At 38.4% G+C, this 19,612-nt stretch overlaps 1 protein-coding gene across 2 annotated transcripts; it reads left to right on the top strand.

Annotated features, from left to right (window-relative positions):
* The first annotated feature begins 2,090 nt into the window (after nucleotides 1-2,090).
* LOC129003032 (39S ribosomal protein L52, mitochondrial-like) lies at nucleotides 2,091-15,801 on the top strand. 2 transcript variants are annotated; one of them, XM_054431235.1, is made up of 4 exons: nucleotides 2,091-2,446; nucleotides 13,582-13,666; nucleotides 14,095-14,233; nucleotides 15,513-15,801. In XM_054431235.1, the coding sequence occupies exons 1-4, from the start codon at nucleotides 2,404-2,406 to the stop codon at nucleotides 15,666-15,668; spliced, it is 423 nt and encodes a 140-aa protein (XP_054287210.1). In that variant the 5' UTR covers nucleotides 2,091-2,403; the 3' UTR covers nucleotides 15,669-15,801. The 2 variants fall into 2 exon arrangements, with proteins under 2 accessions (XP_054287210.1, XP_054287209.1); XM_054431234.1 differs by lacking the exons at nucleotides 13,582-13,666; nucleotides 14,095-14,233; nucleotides 15,513-15,801 and adding an exon at nucleotides 4,755-5,520.
* The last annotated feature ends 3,811 nt before the right edge of the window (nucleotides 15,802-19,612 follow it).

Below are 19,612 nucleotides of genomic sequence, written 5' to 3'. Positions count from 1 at the left end.
TTGTTCAACTGTAGAGTGTCCTTTCGGAAAGCCAAACTGATGCTCAGGAATCAAATTTAAGTCTTCTATAATTGGGTTCAATCTTCTTTAGGATTAGTTTTTCAAATAATTTGAATACAAATAATTTGGATAATTGATTCGAAGATTTCTTTAACGATTTATTATACAACCGTGGTAAAACAATGTTTTTCGTTTGTATTGTAACAATAACAACATATGCCTTATTGTTTCTTTAAGAAGATAGTTCACCCAATTATTATTTAAATGCGCTACTCCAGTTTATTTAACCAACAGTTGGCCCCAAATGCAAATCCCGAACATCAAAATTAAACAGGGAATTCTGTTTACTTAGTTGAGATTACAAAATAAATAAATAAAGATACGCTACTAAATAATGAAATGTTTACAATTAATTAAAAACAAAAATAAGAAAATCAATCATTCAATTTCTAAAATCGGCCAGGTGGTAAAATTCCGGGGGGTAAAAATCCGGGGTAAATATCCGGGGGTAAAATTCCAGGGGGTAAAAATCCGGGGGTAAAATTCAGGGGGTAAAAATCCAGCCCGTACATCTTCAGTAGTCTTAACGCTAGTTATATGGACAGGGGGTAAAATTCCGGTTTTTATCGCTATCTAATTAACCGCGCTCTGGCTATTTTCATTAAACTTCCAAATCCGCGGGGGTAAAATTCCGGCCGCGAACAAACTTTTGGCCACTCAGGTTACTACGTCATAGTGACGTCAGCTTTGCCCAGGGGGTAAAATTCCGGCGACCCGGGTGGAGTAGTAGAGAGAGAAAGATAAGGGTAATGAGCAATTTAGTTTGGAATCGCGGTAGATAACAAATTACGGTAGATATTATTGATATTATCTTGGTCTGACAATAACCAGTGACTTAAAATGGCAGAACCAAGTAAACGCCACAGCAGCAAGACTGAAAGCTGTGTGTCACATGGTACGTAGGCTGCAATTGATAGTTGATCAAGCTGTACTGTTGAAAGTTTATTTTGGATGCTTCCATAGAATTATGAATTATGGTGTGATATTTTGGGGGAATAGTCCCTTGGCGGAGCGTATATTTTTGCTTCAAAAACGCATAGTAAGAACAATTGCGAGAGAACCCTACTTATCACATTGTAAACCAATCTTTATACAACTGAATATACTCACACTGCCTGCTCTGTTCATTCTTGAGTCTGCAGTGACAGTTAAAAGGAAGCCAGAACATTTTCAAAAAAATCAACAAATCCATAACTATTCAACGAGGCAGAAGGAAATGTTACATGTACCACAAGTTTCATCCAGTTTAGTGAGAGATGGACCAAGACCTACATGCATAAGAATTTACAATAAAATTCCAGCTGCCATAAGGGAAATTGAAGATGCAGAGAAGTTCAAATCCAAGTTTAAAGAATATTTAACGACTAGGCCTTACTACTCAGTAGAAGAGTTCTTAAATCAAGAATAGGCCAAAACTTTGACGACCATGGCACACCCGTGCTACTAATGGGATACCTACAAGTATCAAGTAAGTAAGTAAGTATACAGTACTAGCTGGCCCGACAGACGTCTTCCTGTTCTAATGTGGTTTTATGTCAAATGCTCGTCCATTTTCAAGATTTTTGAGCTCTTTCGCATGGCTTAATCATGTCCTGGTCGAAGTTAGTTGGCTACGCTCACTCACCTTTAGGTTGGACGGTTGGAGCTCGTTCGCTACGCTAACTCGCCTCCAGGTTGTTGTTTAAATTTCATTTTTAGAATTATTAACATTTTCTAATACAATGTAAGATGTGTCTACTACCATTTACATATTTAATCTTTGGTTTTTAATAACGTTTTCCCGCAACCTGTAGAGAAAACTTGTTCTTGTTCTTGTCAGCTCTGTTTCTGGCTGCACTTTACACTCATTCATGGTCCTACACTCATTCAAATGAAAATATCGATCGATATATCGATTGTTTCATTCGATATATCGTTTGGTAGTTAGGTTAACCTAACCTAACTAACCAAACGATATATCGAATGAACTGATCAAATAATCGATATTTTCATTCGAATGAGTGTAGGACTTCGCAGTCCTGCTTCGCTGCTTCCACCTCTGCCAACGACGACCACTTCAAAATTTTTATCTAGGTTATGTTAAGCGTTAAGGTTATTTTTGGATAATAATAACTTCTTGTACTTATTTTATTGAGTCGTTGGTTAGGTTGAGAGTTTGATACTTTGGAACTTTGGTTTAGCTTTTAGCTTGGTTAAAGTTGAAGTGAAGACCGTCACCGTCACTTTAGCACTTTACTAATCACTATGGTTATTGTTTAGCTACCGCTTTGTCGTTGCCATTAAAATTAGGTTGAAATTGTTGATTAAGCATAACATTTATTTAATTTCATCGAAGAAACTGAGATGTCATTGGTATTCCTTCTCAAGAGTAAAACACTTCTACCCAGTGAGTAGCCTAGGCTATTTTGGAATTTCTATTGCTCTTAGGTGTCTCTGATGTTAACTTGGTCTAAGTTAAATTAAGAAACTTAGCCAAACCGAAGTAGGCCTAGGCCTAAGTTAAGTGCATGATTTAAGTTATGCTAGAACTACCGGTACTATTAAGTTTTAAAGTACAATAGATATAGGCCTAGACTCAATGTCTAGTTCTAACATTAAATTCCAAACGCTAGTTTCACACTGTACGGTTTTCACCGTATGGTAAAAGAAATATTGGTAATCTATTTAGTAGTGCTAAGAAAAGCATGAGAGCTTTCACACTCCACGGGTACAGCCATGTTAAAAAAGCAGTCCACTGCCATCGAACCGTAAACTGCAGTTGTTGCCCTGTGGCTGTGCATCGTTGATGCATGTAGTTAAGCTTTCTCACTGCATGGTTTTCTGTCTAACGGGAGCCTACCATTCAGTGCACATAGATCAGCTGTTGCACAGTTAATTGTTTACAATCGGGCTTGTCAATTGGACACTGGTTAGGCTATGTTTATTTTGGCAATTTAAACACATTTATCTCAGTTTACGGTCAGAAACCGTGTAATAGGAGAGAAATGTAGGCACGTCAAAATAGTATTGGTTTATTAACCAGACAGCGAAAATTGTGTTATTATGAAAGGAAAGTAAGTTAAGTCTGGTTTATCAACTGAAGAAGTGTAAAGGCCCATGACGTGAGGCAGGGCGATTCCACGGATGGATTTGAGCAAGGGCTTGTATCAGTAACCTACGCGTCCTGAGTCCATGGTCCGTGTAGCGGTCCGAGGCTGGTTTGTTTGAGTCCGGCTCATTCCCGCCCGAAGTAAGTAAACTTATGAAACATCAAAGGACTGTGGCTCGTATTCGGTGCAGAGGGGGGTCGAGGTGCTCTCTGCACTGTTCCCAGCCCATCGGCGGATCTTGAAATGTATGATGCAACACGCGTTGTGGGAACAGTAGGTCCGGTCCGCAAATGTTCGCATATTCACTGATCAAGGACATCCATGGTATGGCCCTACCGCGTGTTGTGGGAACGAGGCTTTAAAGCCAACATTTGTAATGGTGAGCAAAAAACGTTGGCGTTGCGTTGCTGAGAAACAATGCTAACTAGCATCTCTATGACTGTTGGACTAATTACATGTAATTCTTATTTTTAGGTAGCCTATGTCAGGGTGGTAGGTCGGTCTTATGCAAATTCAGGGATGTATTAAATGGTTTTAAGTTAGGTTCGATAATAAAAGTTAAATTTTATGTTGCCATTGAACCAAGTTTTTAGTTTTTAAACATTGCAAATAACTTAAAAAAAAATTTTATTGAAATTGGATTATAATTGAGGAAGAAAAGTGTAGTACCTGACTAAAAACCACTTGACTTTCGGAAAACGACAAAAGTACCCCCTGTCACGGGTAGTAGTAGGACCCTTGGGCATGCTAAAGTAAGAGAGTATAAAAGTCGCTGTATAGCTTAAAATAATTTTTTCTTCCATAATATTTGGTATGTACATGTTCAGGAAAGTGTATTCTACAAAACTAAATAATAAAAAATGTTTACATAAATTTAATATTTGACGGCGTACCCTCTGCGTCTTGATTAGTAGTAGGACCTTGGACATGCTAAATTAGGCTGCAATAGTTTATAAAAGTAGCTGAAAATTTTAAAAATAATTTTTTTCTTCCTTAATTTTTATTATCTACGTGTTCAGAAAAGTCTGTTCTACAAAACTAAATAATAAAAAAAAATTTAAAAAAATTTATATTTGAGTACCGGTACTGTGTTACCTTAACTATGTTTTTTTAATAAAAAATTGGCAACAGCTGGTCCATACAGATGGGATGTCTACTTCAGTATCCAATAGTCAATGGTAATATTTTATAAAATTTGCCCCTTACACACCAGTGTAATTGGTGTTTCTCAAGCAAATAACTAGCAATAGGTTTTACACATCATTAGAGTGGAATAGCTAAGGACTACCTCTTAGGGTATATAGCATTCCACATTGACAGTTTCACAACTGCCTGGCAAAACAATGGAATAAATCGTCTAGAAATATTCAGGTCGAGCTTCTTTAATAGGATTACGCTACAAATTTTCAACTTGAATGTCACCTACAGTTTTAATCGCTTTTCTGCCTCCATGCCAGAATTATGTTACACCCAAATTTCCACTAACAACTACATGATTTTAAATATGTTTCTAGTTGGTCAGTTATTCATTTACCATTTTTGACACACAAAAGATTAATGAGTACTTTTTTACCAAACGATTCTTATCCTCAAAATTTACTCCAGGTTGGCGGATGTGAATCAAGAAAGCAATGGACAGTTCACAAGACCAGCCATTGTACTCCAGCTTTGCTGACGTGATTGGCATCGTATTTAATAATTGGACGGCCATCAAGTTGGCTGTGGAGCACGGAATGGGCGGCCCCCCTGCTGTAACTCAGCACAAATTGATGGGCATTATTGATTCAGTTGCACAGACGATCACTTCTAACAATGTAGACTGGTATGATGTCTCTGACCTCTTGGCAGATGCAATGGATACAGAATTTTCCACAATTTTAGAAGACGACTCCAACGATGAAGTAGCCAATCATTTGTGCCAACTTTACCAGATGTATCAGACTGGAGATCATCCGAGTCTTCAGGCGGCATTGTCCTCGCTGCCGTGCAGAACACCAATTAACACAGTTCTCCTCAACTCGGTTACCCACTCGGTGCCAATGGAGTCATCATCGTCATCGGATGAAGAAGCACCAGCTGAAGATGATGGTTGGACAGTTGTCAAGAGAAAATAATAATTAAATTTTTCTACAAATTGTTTATAATGGCTACCAGAAGACAAGTGAATCTGCTCTCAACTTTGTATCGAAGGTCAAGGTAAAATGATTTGTTTCAGTAAGTGAATTGTTTTGTTCTTAACACTATGAACAGCTGTACGGATTTTTTCATATTTTTAAAACAGTTTTATTACTTGTTAGCCTAAATAAGTTTTAAAATCCAGTGTATGGCATGTTTTTAAATATTGAATAATGAATATAATAAAACATTGTAATATTTGAGTGTTTTTCTTGATAAAAAACCTTTTATAATAAAAATTTTAAATTTGTATATTAAAATTATTCGAAGGTTCATCATTAAAAGACTAATCTGGAATCAACTTTTGTCAGGGATGTTGACTGTGTTAGAATTGAGAAGTTTTAATTGTACAAATCTAAATATTAGGCTACTTCCAACTAATTTCTTTATCAATATGCACATCATGAAGTGTAGTAAAAGTTAGCCTATCAAACCTGATTTTTTTTTAATAACATCAATAGTCAAATAGAATAAATATAGACTGTCAAAGGAAGCTTCCGGCGCCCATCGCTAGGAGTGGCGTGTAATTACGGCACACACCGCTGCAGACAAGGAGCGCAGGAGCCGGATGCCAGGCATACAGCATGGCAGTGTCCTTCGCTCCTTGTCTGCAGCGGTGTGTGCCATAATTACACGCCACTCCTAGCGATGGGCGCCGGAACATATGCTAACCGCAGCACTGCTGCTGGTCTATATTCATTCTATTTGTCTATGATAACGTGAAAGATTTGTTTGCAACATTATGATTTTGACATGATGACAAATTGGTACAAAAGTAATAATATCCTCAAATTAACTTTTAAGCCACAGAATATCACGTGTTTTAAAATAGTTTGTACAATTTTAACTTGGTCAAACAAAAAAAAAAAACTAATTTGATATAATACAAAAGACCATTGTAATAGACGGATCAGTCTGACTCAGAAACACTCTTTAACAAATCAAAGAATTGTAAGATTTCAAACAAATCCAAACCTTTTTAGGTGAGTTTTTTTACCAACAACCAGGAAATTAGTGTAAATAGTGTTATTGGCTTTGAGGGGCTTAAAAAAATGTTTTTATTCTCCAGGCCGCCAGTTGAAATCAGAGAAACCTAATGACCTTCATTTTAGGGTTCAAAAATGTACTCAGCTACTGAGTATTACATTAATGACCTAACTGAGGACTATGAGTCAGTAACAAAGGAACATGAGTCATTACATTATACACCTACCTTGGATTCATATCCTTTAGCAGGTGGTGGGTTGACAAATCACCTTTCTTGTTCCAAATAAGATCTTAGGCTTTAAATGTATGAAAGATATTCACTTAGTACTTTGTACGAGAGTTTCCTGTTAATTGAGCTCTCTTGAAAAGCTCCCGTTGTGACAGAGCAAGCTAGTTCAAATCTAACACTAGCTCTGTGTTGTATACTTCCTTCATAACAATTATAACTAGTCCCTACCACTATGCAGCAATCATGGTAGTCGTTGACAATGACAGGGAATATCAACGCTCTCGCCAAGTATGACTTTCGTTCTCTGATTCAATGTTAGGGTTAACCCCCTACCCTGGACCCTATTGAAATCCGTTGCAGATGACATGTGTCGATGGAGAAAAGTGTTTCCGCAAGCATGTTTCTTCAACTTTTGTGACTGTCTTTACAAAAAAATGATTGACATCTGCAGCTGGCCTCTTTGTGGAAATGTATGGCCTTCTATGAGCTCCCTAATTCACACATTTTTACCTCTTTACTTGTTGGAACCTTAATTTACAAGCAGCCCTTGTATTAAGGCTATTTCACTATGTATAACAGAGCTACAACTACAAACAAGAAGTAAAAGTTAAACATATTCTTAAAACTTACTAAATTCTAACTTTTGGATTCTCAGCAGCGTTCTCTGCGCAAAGAAGCTCAACCCTGACCAGGTAAGGTCCAGGTCATAAAAGAATTGAATGACAGAAAACGGCACGAGAATGTGTCAAAAATAGTTGAGCAGTAGAGGCAGATTTAAGTGAGTAGTCTGATCGATTCAGGAGTCTCGCACTACAGCCTGGCTAACTGCGTGCGTAAAAGCATTTAACCCCCCTTTTTCTACAAAAAATGTTTGATGTTTTTTTTATTCCCCCTTCTTTCTTAAAATTTAATAGTATTCAGTAAAATCTCATTTTACTATCAATGAGATACAATTTTAACCTGAAATTTAATGATATTCAAAACAGCTGGGAGGTGTGTAGAGATTTTATTAGATGCCTTTGAGGTACATCTCAAACCTCAAGGATATACCGGGTGTTTCAAAAAATCAGTTTACCGAGTAAGTGAATTTTTGTTTGAAGCAAATAATAAATCAATTGTATTTATATAAACATTTTATTGAAACTGAATTTACTTTACACATAGGTTGTAAACTTAAAATAATTGTTCAAAATGCTTTCCACCAACTTCAATGCATTTTTCACAGCGTTTTAGCGAATTTTTCATAAAGTGAATAAGCTATTACCGTAGTACTCATGATAATACCTGGACCCGGGACCGATTTACTTTTCCGTTTTGAGGTCCCCAGAGGCCAAAAACAACCTCCATTCAAATTCATGTATATATATATGTGTGTGTGTGTGTGTGTCCGTTAGCGTGATAACTTGAGCAAAAATTATACGGTTTTGATCAAATTTGGCAGAAACCTACGTTTATTCAAACGAGTTTGCGAACCAGCATGATCGGACTATGGGAACGGGGTTTTATGGGGGTAAACATATTTTCCCCATTTTTAGAACATTAAAAGAAATAATATTGTATATTGAAGCGTATATGCCTAACGGCATTGACTATTAGATAACGGTTACGCAGATAATTTTAAAAACTTTAAATTTCCACGTTATTCTTATGGAGAATAACATGCGATTATCATGAATTACAACTTGTGTGTAGTGTAAATTCAGTTTCAATAAAATTACAATGTAAATCAAATTGATTTTTTAATTGCTTCAAACAAATACACTTAATCGGTAAACTGATTTTTGAAACACCCCGTACTTGTATCCTGTATACAATATACAGTAATAATATTACTGCATATTGCATGAGATAATTACTGTTCACTTCATGTGTACAAAGTAAATAATTGGATACATTTACAGTAGTTGGCCGGAAAGTTTATAAATATTAATTTGTATTGTTGACGACAAATCCTTCTTACAAATGTTTAAGGCATCTATTGTCGATGCAGTGCTAAGGTGCAATAAATTAAGTTTGTATTCTATGGTGGATTCAGTCAAGGCCCCACTAGAAAACCCACAAATTTCTCTCCTGAGTCCCTTCAAAAGGGATAAAACACTAGAAGGGTGACATTTTTTATTAATGTCAGTGCAATGAAGAAACTGTTGGGACAAATTATATTTTAACATGAAAATTAATGAACCTAAATTTTATTTGTTTTGAATATACCAGTTTAGGTAAATATAACAATTGTCTCTAAATATGCCATGTTAATTAATATGATGTCTTCAATTGTCTAAACACCACCTATGACAACTCTATAAATTACTAACAGTGTCATTTAGATGATTCTACTAGCTGGTGTGACACTTGTTGTGTTATATAGTTTTTCTAGTGGGGCTTTTTTTTAATAGAGGGCCAGGCTTTAATTAAGTAACCATGGGATTGCAGCGCAGCTAGAACAGCTTATTGTGCACCCTCATTCACAGGTCCTCATTCTTTGTCAAATCCCAGGTCCTTTGCGAACCGTGAGATCCTTTTGACTATGGTGACCCGTTCTTCCCTTTGATCTCCAGTCGATAGGCCAAGGGATCTCATGTGCAGACCTTGTAGGGCTGGGCACATAAATATCAAGTGGAATGCTGTCTCCTCCTCCTCTCCACATTTCCTACATAAGAGGCTTTCAACTTGAGTTCCCATCTTGTGTAAATGTCTACGGAATACCCAATGGCCGCTAATAAAGCCAACCACCTTCCGCAGGGTCTTCCTACTCAGCCCAAGGTCAACTGCCGCTATCACACCTGTAGGTGCCTTCAGCATTCTCTTTGACTGTACATTTCCTTATGTTCTTTCCCAGTTCCTTCAATGTTCTATGCCTATCCACTGGCGAACAGCTCACCGTGCTGTGCTGTAAGCAATGCCATACGTCGGCTCTGGACCCATGGGCGGGCTTTCAGCTTCTTTGTTTGCCCACTTGTCAGCTCCCTCATTGCCAGCAATACCTTTGTGCCCTGGAACCCAACTAAGGATGGTCCTTTTGTTCTTTCCCAGGGCTTTCATGGCTTGATGACAGTCCCATACAGCCTTGGAGGTAAAGTCAAAACTGTCAAGTGCCATTAGTGCTGCTTTGCTGTCTGAGTTCATGTATACAGTGTGGCCTATAAGACCGCCCTTCAAACACACTCTCGCACACTCAGACAGGGCAACAACTTCTGCCTGGAATACAGTGGCCATTTTTCCCAGGCTTACGCAGAACTGCGCCTTGGGTCTGACTCCATATATTCCAGCCCTGTGCCCGTTGGCTTTTTCGAGCCATCCGTATACCAAGTGATCCCCCTTTTCATGTATTCAGGTTCACCCTTGTCCCAGGCATCCCTGTCAACAATTTTGACATTGTATGGTTTTTCTAGATCTGTGATCTTCACCATCCTGTCTGGTAGCATTTCCAATGTGTTCATCTGCACCTTGTCTACAATTCTTGCGTGCTCACTGGAGGCATTATACTTCCAGTTGCCACTGCAAGCCATTCTGTAGGCTGCCATCCTTGCCTCTCCTTTCACAATGATGTCGAGAGGTGGCAGGTTTAGCACTACTTCCAGGGCTGCAGTTGGAGTGCCTCTCATGGCTCCTGTGATGCTAAGGCATGCCACTCGCTGGATCTTTTGTAGTCTCTTTACAGCCTTCCCAACAGCCCGTCTCATCATCATAAGTGTGGTCGAGAGCGTTGCGTTATATGTGCCAAATGGCTGTTCCAGGTGAGCTTGTCGTCCAGCCTTATTCCTACGTACTTGAACTCCCTCTTAACCTGGATCTGATTACCGAAGAGAGTTGATAGCGATATCAACATTTCTCTTCCTTGTAAATGGTACCATTACAGTCTTCATTGGATTGACCCTCAGACCTTCCTGGTTACACCACCTCTCCACTATGGACAATGCCCTCTGCATGAGTTCCAGGCAAAAGTTCATAAATTTTCCTCTTATTAGTACAACAATATCGTCAGCATATCCTTGAGCGTACATGCCCTGTGCATTGAGCTCGGACAGGAGATCGTCGACTACCAGGTTCCACAGATTTGGTGACAAGACGCCACCCTGTGGACACCCTCTTTGGGCCTTGACCTCTCTCACCGTCCCACACAGAGAAGCTTGCTCTCTCCTACTTTCGAGCATGTTGCCTATCCACCTCACTACAGTGCTTTCCACATTTCTTGACACCAGCTTTGATACAATAGAGCGAGTACTAGTGTTGTCAAAAGCTCCTTCTATATCAAGAAATGCAGCCACCGCTATTTCCTTATTCGAGATAGCACTTTCTCCTTATCTTCTTCTTATGGAGATAGTAATTTCTCCATGGTCTTCAGGAGAAACGATGTAAGGCTGATTGGTCTGAAAGCCTTGGGCACAGCATATGTGTCCCTTCCAGGCTTCGGTATGAATACCACCCTTGAGGTCCTCCATGCTGTTGGTATAACTCCACTGGCTAAGCTGGTCCTGAAAAGACACACCAAGGGGAGAATCAACTGGTCCCCACCTTCCTGCAAAAACTCAGGATAGATGCCATCGGTACCAGGAGCTTTAAATGGTTGAAATGCTCTAAGAGCCCATTTAATACCGTTAAAGGTAATCACAGCCCTAGCGCAAGCCCAATCTTCCCTTGCCGTCCGCACCCTAGTCTCTCTTTCTATCTCCTCCTGGACTGTGCTCTGCAGTTGCAAGGATCCTGGTAAGTGAGCGCTCAAAAGGCTCTCCAGCACTTCTTCTGGGCCGTCTGTATATGTGTCATCCTCCTTAAGCATTGTTCCTAAAGGATTAGCCTGACCTCGAGATAGTACTCTATGAAGCTTTGCACATTCAGAAACACTCTCCATGTTCTGACAGAATTCTCTCCATGACTCTTTCTTAAGCCGGGTTTTCCTAGGTGCGGAGTCGGCGGGCGGAGAGAGGAACGCGGAGAGCGGACTCCACTTGTCTTAGGCAATTTAATGTTACTGTTTTCCTAGAAGCGGAGCGGAGTGCCATGTTAATTTCAATTCCGCTCTCCGCATTCCTCTCTCCCCTCGCCGACTACACGCCTAGGAAAACCCAGCTTTAGCTCTTCTAATTGTCCTATTGTAAACAGTGAGCATCTTTGAGTAGTTGTTCCAATTTCCTGTACGATTTGCTACATTATACAGTCTGCGAACCTTCCTCCTCAGAGCTTCTAACCCACTATTCCACCAGCAGGCTTGCCTGCACATGTTCTTTACAGTCTCCGGGCACGCTTCTTGGTATGAGCTTAGTATGGCCGCATTTAGAGAATTCGCCATACTCTCCACCCCATGCCCTTCTGTGTCTTTTAATTGTCTTAGTCTGTCCCCTAGCACCTCTCGATACTGGTTCCTAGTGATGCGCGATTGCGAGATGTTACAATCAAAACGTTTCAATTGTTTGAACCTCTCGAGACGTTTCGATTGTATTTTTGCTTACCGAGAGGTTTTATCGAGACGTTCGTGACGATTGTTTCGTTTCAGCACGGCTTCTCTTCTCTCGTATCTCGCCACATCTCGCTCTCCCTCTCGCTTCTCGCATTCGTCTCGTCTAGAGAACCGAGAGGCGAGAGGTTTTAACGAGATGTTTGTGACGATTGTTTCGTTTCAGCACGGCTTCTCTTCTCTCGTATCTTGCCACATCTCGCTCTCCCTCTCGCTTCTCGCATTCGTCTCGTCTAGAGAACCGAGAGGCGAGAGGTTTTAACGAGATGTTTGTGACGATTGTTTCGTTTTAGCACGGCTTCTCTTCTCTCGTACTCGCATTCGTCTAGAGAACCGAGAGACTAGAAGTTCTTACCGAACCGAGAGTCTTTTTAACGAGATGTTCATGGCGATTAGGCGATTGTTTTGTTAAGTGTGCGGCATCTTCATTTATTATCATCTAATTTCTATTGTAGGCCTATCTGCCGGGGATTTACCCCCAATAAGAGGTATATCTTACTTCAAAACCAAGGAAGGTTTATGGATATATTACTTACTTTATCTACGGAATAGTGACTTAATACCACTCAATAAAAACTATTGATTGACAAGACGAGGTATTTTACAAACAAAATGTTTTGTATTTAAATTGAAATGTTTATAACGAGACAGAAGGTTCTCATAAATGGTTTGTTAACGGTATTATTTACCATTACCCATTACTTTAAAACAATTTTCTATTTCTGTTGCCATGACAGAGTGACGTAAGTGCTTATATTCATATGATGTCAGCAGTATATATATGTTGTGCATTATAGTCTGCTATTCTATAAGAAGCTAAGAATCTAGAAAAAGAACTAGGAGTAATATCCTCGTAACACCTCTCATGAAATGTATAGACAGTTGCGAACAGACGTTTAGGCTTAACGAATGCAACAATCGAGAGAAACATCTCGATTGTACAAACCTCTCGCTAAGCAATCAAAACAATCGATAAGCGGAACATCTCGAGAAGGAACATTTCGATTGTTCAAACATCTCGCAATCGCGCATCACTACTGGTTCCAGTCTGTCCTTCTCACGTTCCTATAGGTCTCTTTTGTACAGATCGAACCTATAGTGAATTCAATGTAACTGTGATCTGACGCTGAGTGATCATCAGATACCCCCCATTTTACAACCTTTGTCGCCGAATTACCTAGTGGGGCCTTGATTCAGTACTCATTCAAGAAAATAGGCTTTGGTATGTGTACAGTCACAGGCCTGTATAGAGTTTGTTATCAAATAGTATGTTTGCAGCGTCTAGGTTGGACTACTTAGTTTTGTTTTATGTCATAGCTTATGTCAAGAGTCATTTAGCTTGTTGGAACAATTATATCATTTGCTTCATTTTGTCTAAAACGAAAAGAGTAAATCAGTCTAGTCTTTATAACACTTGATATAAGATACGTATGTTGTAAAACATTTTTCATGTTTTTTAACTAAGGTTGTGTGAGTCTTACAACTCGTTAGCAGGATAGACAGAAAGGTCAGTGTTACTGAATTCTGGCATTGTGCTTTCTTTTAATGTGTGTATACATTTTTCATGTCAAGAATTTCATATTTTTCAGACCGAGAGATATTCCAAATTTCAAGAGCATATTTAAACAAATGGAGAAAAGCTCGGAACCAACGTTATATGATGGAACCAAGGAGGTATGTTTTTGTGAACTAGTGTGATTACATATTTTTTATAAGGATGAATTAATATTTTGGGAACGTGTGGAAGATTTGTAAGAAAATAATTCTGCCTATATTACTTGTTCACAGTGGTTTCTTTAAGCCAAACTTTAGGTCTTCATTCTTCTCTAAGTCTTCTTAGTTCATTGAAATAATACTTTGTGTTTAAAACAGTCAAGTTTAGTGGATTCTCAGGTTTCAATCCTCTCATACAATAACATTATACTATAATGCAACTATTCCAATATGGTACCATGTCTCAAAATAAACAAGAAAGACAAATTTGAATAAAAACTGTGTATAATTATTTGTTGAAAATTAAGGTAAATCTATTTATCTCTTAGTTCAAATCATAAATTTGGATCCTGTCATTACCTTACTGAACGCTCAACCACTTTTTACAGGAGAAATTCAGTAATTTTTGACAACCCAAACGCCAACAGAATGTTGAGGGATGGTCCTGACTACAAATTTATGGATGGAAGACCGACACCTTACATGGCTAGCCAGTACAAACGCATTTGCCAGAACCGAGAACATACGGTAAGAATTAACTTTTATATTGTAACTTTCCATAGAAAAGTAAAGTATAGATGAAGCATTAAATGGTACACTTGTGTGTCCAGCACTAGTCGCTGGTATCTAGGGCAAAGTCCAACACCGCCTCCTCACCCTCGTGTACTACAACGCTCACGCTGGAGAAAGACCCTGTGTCCTGTACAATAGGAATTTATGCACAGTGCTCGCCGCTCGGGCTCTTCCTTGCTTGTCACAAGTATATTTCCAATTAAATTTAATATAAGATAGGAAAACTAAACTTATGATGTACTTATTGACTGTTGAGCGTTAAAATGAATCAGTCTAATCATTACTTTATTGAATAAAATATTATTTTTATTATTTTATTTGGCTTGTTAAATCTTACGTAGCCCTGCTGTATCTCATAAACAGGGGAACGAGCTGGCGTAGTGGTTAGAGCGTGGGACTTCAGTCTCTGAGGTCCCGGGTTCGATCCCCGCCAAGTCACTAATGGATGTGTTGCAAGAGTGTTGCATCTTGCTGCAGACAATGATTAAATTTGTAGTGCAGAATCAGATAGCAAACATATTTTGGGAGCAGCCTGCTCAAAACACACATAGTGGCGTCCCATTTTAAATAATTGATTAATTAACAACCCTATAAACTTACTTACGGCATAAATAATTTTTAATAAATTAAATATTATTATCATATTGAACAACCAGCTCAAAATCGTTACGGCACAAAATATTGTATGCCTGATTAAGTTACCTTGTCGTCCCCCACTAAAGTCACTGAAATTAAGTTTAATCAACTGGTAGACACCCTGTGATAGCTATTTGACTATTTTTAATGACACGCCCGATCTTGTCGATACCCATGATCATTGATGAATGCATCCAAGCTCTACCAAATGTGCCCAGAATGGCTAATTCCAACGGTGTAAAAAACTCCTACAAGCTATCTGCAGAACGTATACAGGCAGTGTCATTACGATGTTTTGTATACATGATTGTGTCGTCAAGTGAAAGCTGTGGTCAAACTATAACAAAATGTAATTTTATGCTTTTTAAACTAGAAAGATCCACCTCGTTGTTTTGTTTCAAATACTGTAATGTGTTGATTTAGCTTAATGTATTTGGCTTCCTAATGTGGTACCGTAACCCTTAATCTCCAAATCGGTATAACCTCCGTGTTATCCAAGATTCTTGGTAATCGAGATAGCCTGTGTCCCAACATCCTCGGGAAAGGCGTTAATCGGGAGTGTACTGTAGTAGTACTACATTTTTCAAACATTTTACAGGCAACAATTATTCAATACAACCAAGAAATCGACCTGGCTCTTCAGTTAGAGAAGATGAAAGAGAAAGAACATGAAGATAAAGTTCAATCTATATTGGACCGGAAGTTGAAACCTAAAGGAGACTCAATCCGAGTCAAGCAAGATAGTGTTAAGTAGCAGGTGTGTTTATGCTTTTGTTTCAGATAGTCCAGTCAAGGCTATAACAATTTAGGATTTAGTGAGTTTGATATTTTTTTTGTATATATATGTATAAAGTTACAAGAATTAAAGTTGTTTTGCCAAACCAAAAGGAGTATTTATTCTGCTAGCCTATTACAATATTCAATATGACAAATTATTTTTCATCAATCTGTATTCTAAAATAGCCCATTTCCATACCGATGAGATCTTAGAAAATCGCCAATTTCCATACACCAAAAACAAATAGTAGGCTAATCAGCTGACTTTTCCTGACATAAAACATTACTTTCGCTACACAAACAATACTTTTCCTGACATTAACAATGTTACAACTGAATACACTGAAATTAATTGTCTAGCCGTCATACTTCTTTTTATGAGGGCCTTGTGTCATATAGTAGTGAATATGTTAACCCATTGGCGCCGACTTACGAGCCTTACTCGTACGTCCGCTGCAGGCCTGGTGGCTGACTTACAAATGCCGCTTGTGTCACCGCTACGCAGCACCACTAGTTGTTTAATTATTATTATTTTCCCCCTTAATGTTTCTTCTTACTTTGATGATGTTTATAAATATATTGCTTCTTGTTTTGCATATTTAATAATCTATTTTTACGAATAACAAACAAGGTTATGTTGCCATGGAAACCATATACCCAAAATCAGCTGCGGTAAGGTAAAACAAAATTTGTTTCTAAGCTATTAACTTATCTATAGCCCCGTTCACACGGGGCGAATTTACAAGCTACAAGCCGGATTTTTTACACGCAGCTAGTAAAATAGCTCAAAGTGAACGACGTACTCGCTCAAAAGCTGCTTGTAAAAAAGCTCTGGAAAAAGTTGACGCTGCCGCTACTTTACACGCCAACTCACCAGCTTTTGAGCGAGTAGGCGTGTAAAGTAGCCCAGTGTGAACACAGTTGCTTGTGCGCATGTTACTCAAAGATGTTGGAGGATTTGGTTCAAGCCAGCTACTGAGCGAGTGGAAAAAGCATCGTGTGAACAACTACAAGCACACTGGCCGACCCGCCGGTGTCTTTCTACACGTCTGCGAGTTGGCGAGTGGTTAAGCTCCGTGTGAACGAATACAAGCACACTCGCTGGCTTGTAAACTCGCACCGTGTGAACGAGGCTTATATATATAAAGCTTAAATACCACTGACTCACTCACTCATCACGAAATCTCAGAAACCATAAGACCTAGGAACCTGAAACTTGGCAGGCATATTCCTTTTGGGTAGTAGATGCTCACTAAGAAAGGATTTTACCCTCCGACCTCTGGGCTCCGCCCCAGTGGCTCTGGAGTTTCCCATGTTAACCTTATGAGTACTCATATTTAAATGGAATTAATGAATCTTAACAGCTGTTTCAACTAAACAAGTTGGTTCTGTTCTATGATGTTCAATAGCATTAAAGTTACAAGGATTACCAACAGGGTGCAGCACTAGTATTTCTTTTACATTTATGACAACAGCTAATTTGCAACCAAAAGGTGATTGAGCGTAGCGAACGAACTTAAACCTGGAGGCGAGTAAGCATAGCGAACGAGCTAACCTGAAGGCAAGTGAGCGCAGCGAACGAGCTCTAACCTAAAAGTGAGTGAGCGTAGCGAACAAACTTCAACCAGGACGTGATTGAGCCATGCGATGAAGTTAAACGGGGCAAAGCCCGCGGGTACAGCTAGTTACTTATAAAAGTAAACAACTTGTGATTGTTCTACATAGGGAATCAATATTGACCTTTATAACAGTAGTGTCATTTGGTGTCTGGATTAATCTTTGAATTTGTAAATAAAGTTTACTTAAAAAAAATTGTTTTTAAAGTTTTTAATTTTTCTAAATTAATTTTTTTATTTCACACTTTGACTATCCAATTACCACTTCTTTAGTAGACAATTTTACCGTGAACAAAATGGAGAAAGAATTATTAATTTATTACCTAAGGTTTTCTTTCTATAACAATTAGAGTAAAAGTATACAAATTTGGTAAAATTAATTGACGACAGAGGGCACCGCAGGCAGCGCAAAAATTCCTTCCCCAATGGGTTAAGATGTTAACTTCATAAAATTGAATACCCTTATCATGAAGTGATTATTTCATACGGACATTAGCCAAACTAAAAGTGAAGTAGATAACGTAAACTCTTACCTTAGCAATCCTTATTGTGGTTGTCCGATATTAATTTCAGACCCGTAGGTCCATCTTCAGTCGGAAGTTTAGGTAGACCAAATGCTTATTATAAGATCCACCCGATGGGTTTGGTAGAAATGTTGACATTTAAAACAATACACATTACAGTTGACATAAATAATATACAAAGGTTAGGGATAAAAAACATGGTTTTATAAAAGTGGGATAACCTGTTCTGCCGGCAGCGTGTTCCCTGACTGAAGTGAGGTTATCCCACTTTTTCACAGCAAATCCCAACCAAGTGAGATTAAAAACGTTTTTCTTACATAACAGATTTAATTAATCGCAAATGCAATAATATAGTCTAATAGTGTAACCGTAAATGAAATTAAATAACTAGACATCGTCCAAATCGGAACCAGAAATTCTTTGAGTATAAAATGTTTCTTGAGTTTTGACAACCAGAAAGAAGACCTTGAATCAGTGTTGTATAGGGCTGGACACTGAAATGATCGTCGCCAATAGCTTACAAAAAAGGTTTCCACTCATTGACGGCGCTTCAATGGCGGTTGTGTAAAGTGTGAAGTAAAAAATCACAACTGCAGTGGGTGATTGTAACAGAGGTTTAACAGAGGAAGTGCTAAACTCGCTTTTCCAATGTGTCACTTTCTGTTTCTACTCACCGTGTGATGCAATCGCTGGACCATACAGCCAATAGGCCCATAGCTCATATCTTGGGTACGTAAGCCTACATATTTATTCATAACAACCTTTTTGACGACGATCCTTGATACCGGTACTTTTCCATAGAATACATGGCCTACCTACTTAAGAAATATTACAAATGACCAAAACCCCAACATTGTGTGATTTTCGTCACATTTCCTTCTAATGTTAATAGATATACTAATCATTGTTTAGAGAATGCGTAATCTATTAAATAACAAAAAGTTGTTTGGGTAAGGTTGTTTTTTTTTTCAAACTGACACCGATAAGTTTACGCTATAACTTTTTACGAGAAAATCCAAAAGCAAGAGATCAATAACTTCGGGACTAGATATTAATGTATTTAATTGGTCGGATGTACTATAGTTCTTAGGTAGGTTCTTACGTAGGTACTGGTTCTTTTCCTTAGAACCGTTGGTAGCTGCTAGAATCATTTTTACGTAGGTACCAACACATCACTGTAGTTTACAAATTAGTTATCGTTGGTGTTGCACCTTATTTATTAGAGCCGTCCGTATTCAATTTAAGTGATGTCTTAACTCTGTATAAGTTTTGCTTTTTCTGTCTGGATTCCAAATCTTAGCTTACCCGGTATGCTAAGAAAATGATGATAACCTATTTGAGTAAAACATTTGTTGGGCAAACCATCATGAATTGTTTACGCCTTTATATTGTTTATGTATCAATAGTTCGTGGCCTTTTTTGGATTGTTGTGTGTATGTCTGTTGGTAACGCATTAATGTCCTTATTTCTCAGTGTTTCACGGAATGGACAAGAGCACCTTTGATACTGAAAATGTCAACCGGAATAAAGTGTTAAATGGTGAGGTTGAGGTAGTACTTTAAATACGTTGAAGTTAACCGATGTGGAAAGTAACTTTCAATTATAGGCCTACTTTAGGGCTACCTCGCTTCATGGATCTATAAAACATTTTTTAGTTTAATCATTGGACATATGGACCATAACGATCCGGGTGACATTTAATTGCGAAGCATTTATTTTGGCTTGAACTGTCAGATACTGTATTTGCGAAGGTTTATATATAATAGTTTTGCCAGCATATC

The sequence above is a fragment of the Macrosteles quadrilineatus genome, unplaced genomic scaffold (assembly GCF_028750875.1).
Source record: "Macrosteles quadrilineatus isolate MER2022 unplaced genomic scaffold, UCM_ALF_1.0 Scaffold_9__3_contigs__length_116548681, whole genome shotgun sequence".
In the NCBI taxonomy this organism is placed as follows: domain Eukaryota; kingdom Metazoa; phylum Arthropoda; class Insecta; order Hemiptera; family Cicadellidae; genus Macrosteles; species Macrosteles quadrilineatus.
The sequence above is the reverse complement of the archived record's forward strand: the minus strand, read 5'-3'. Positions and strand labels throughout refer to the sequence as shown.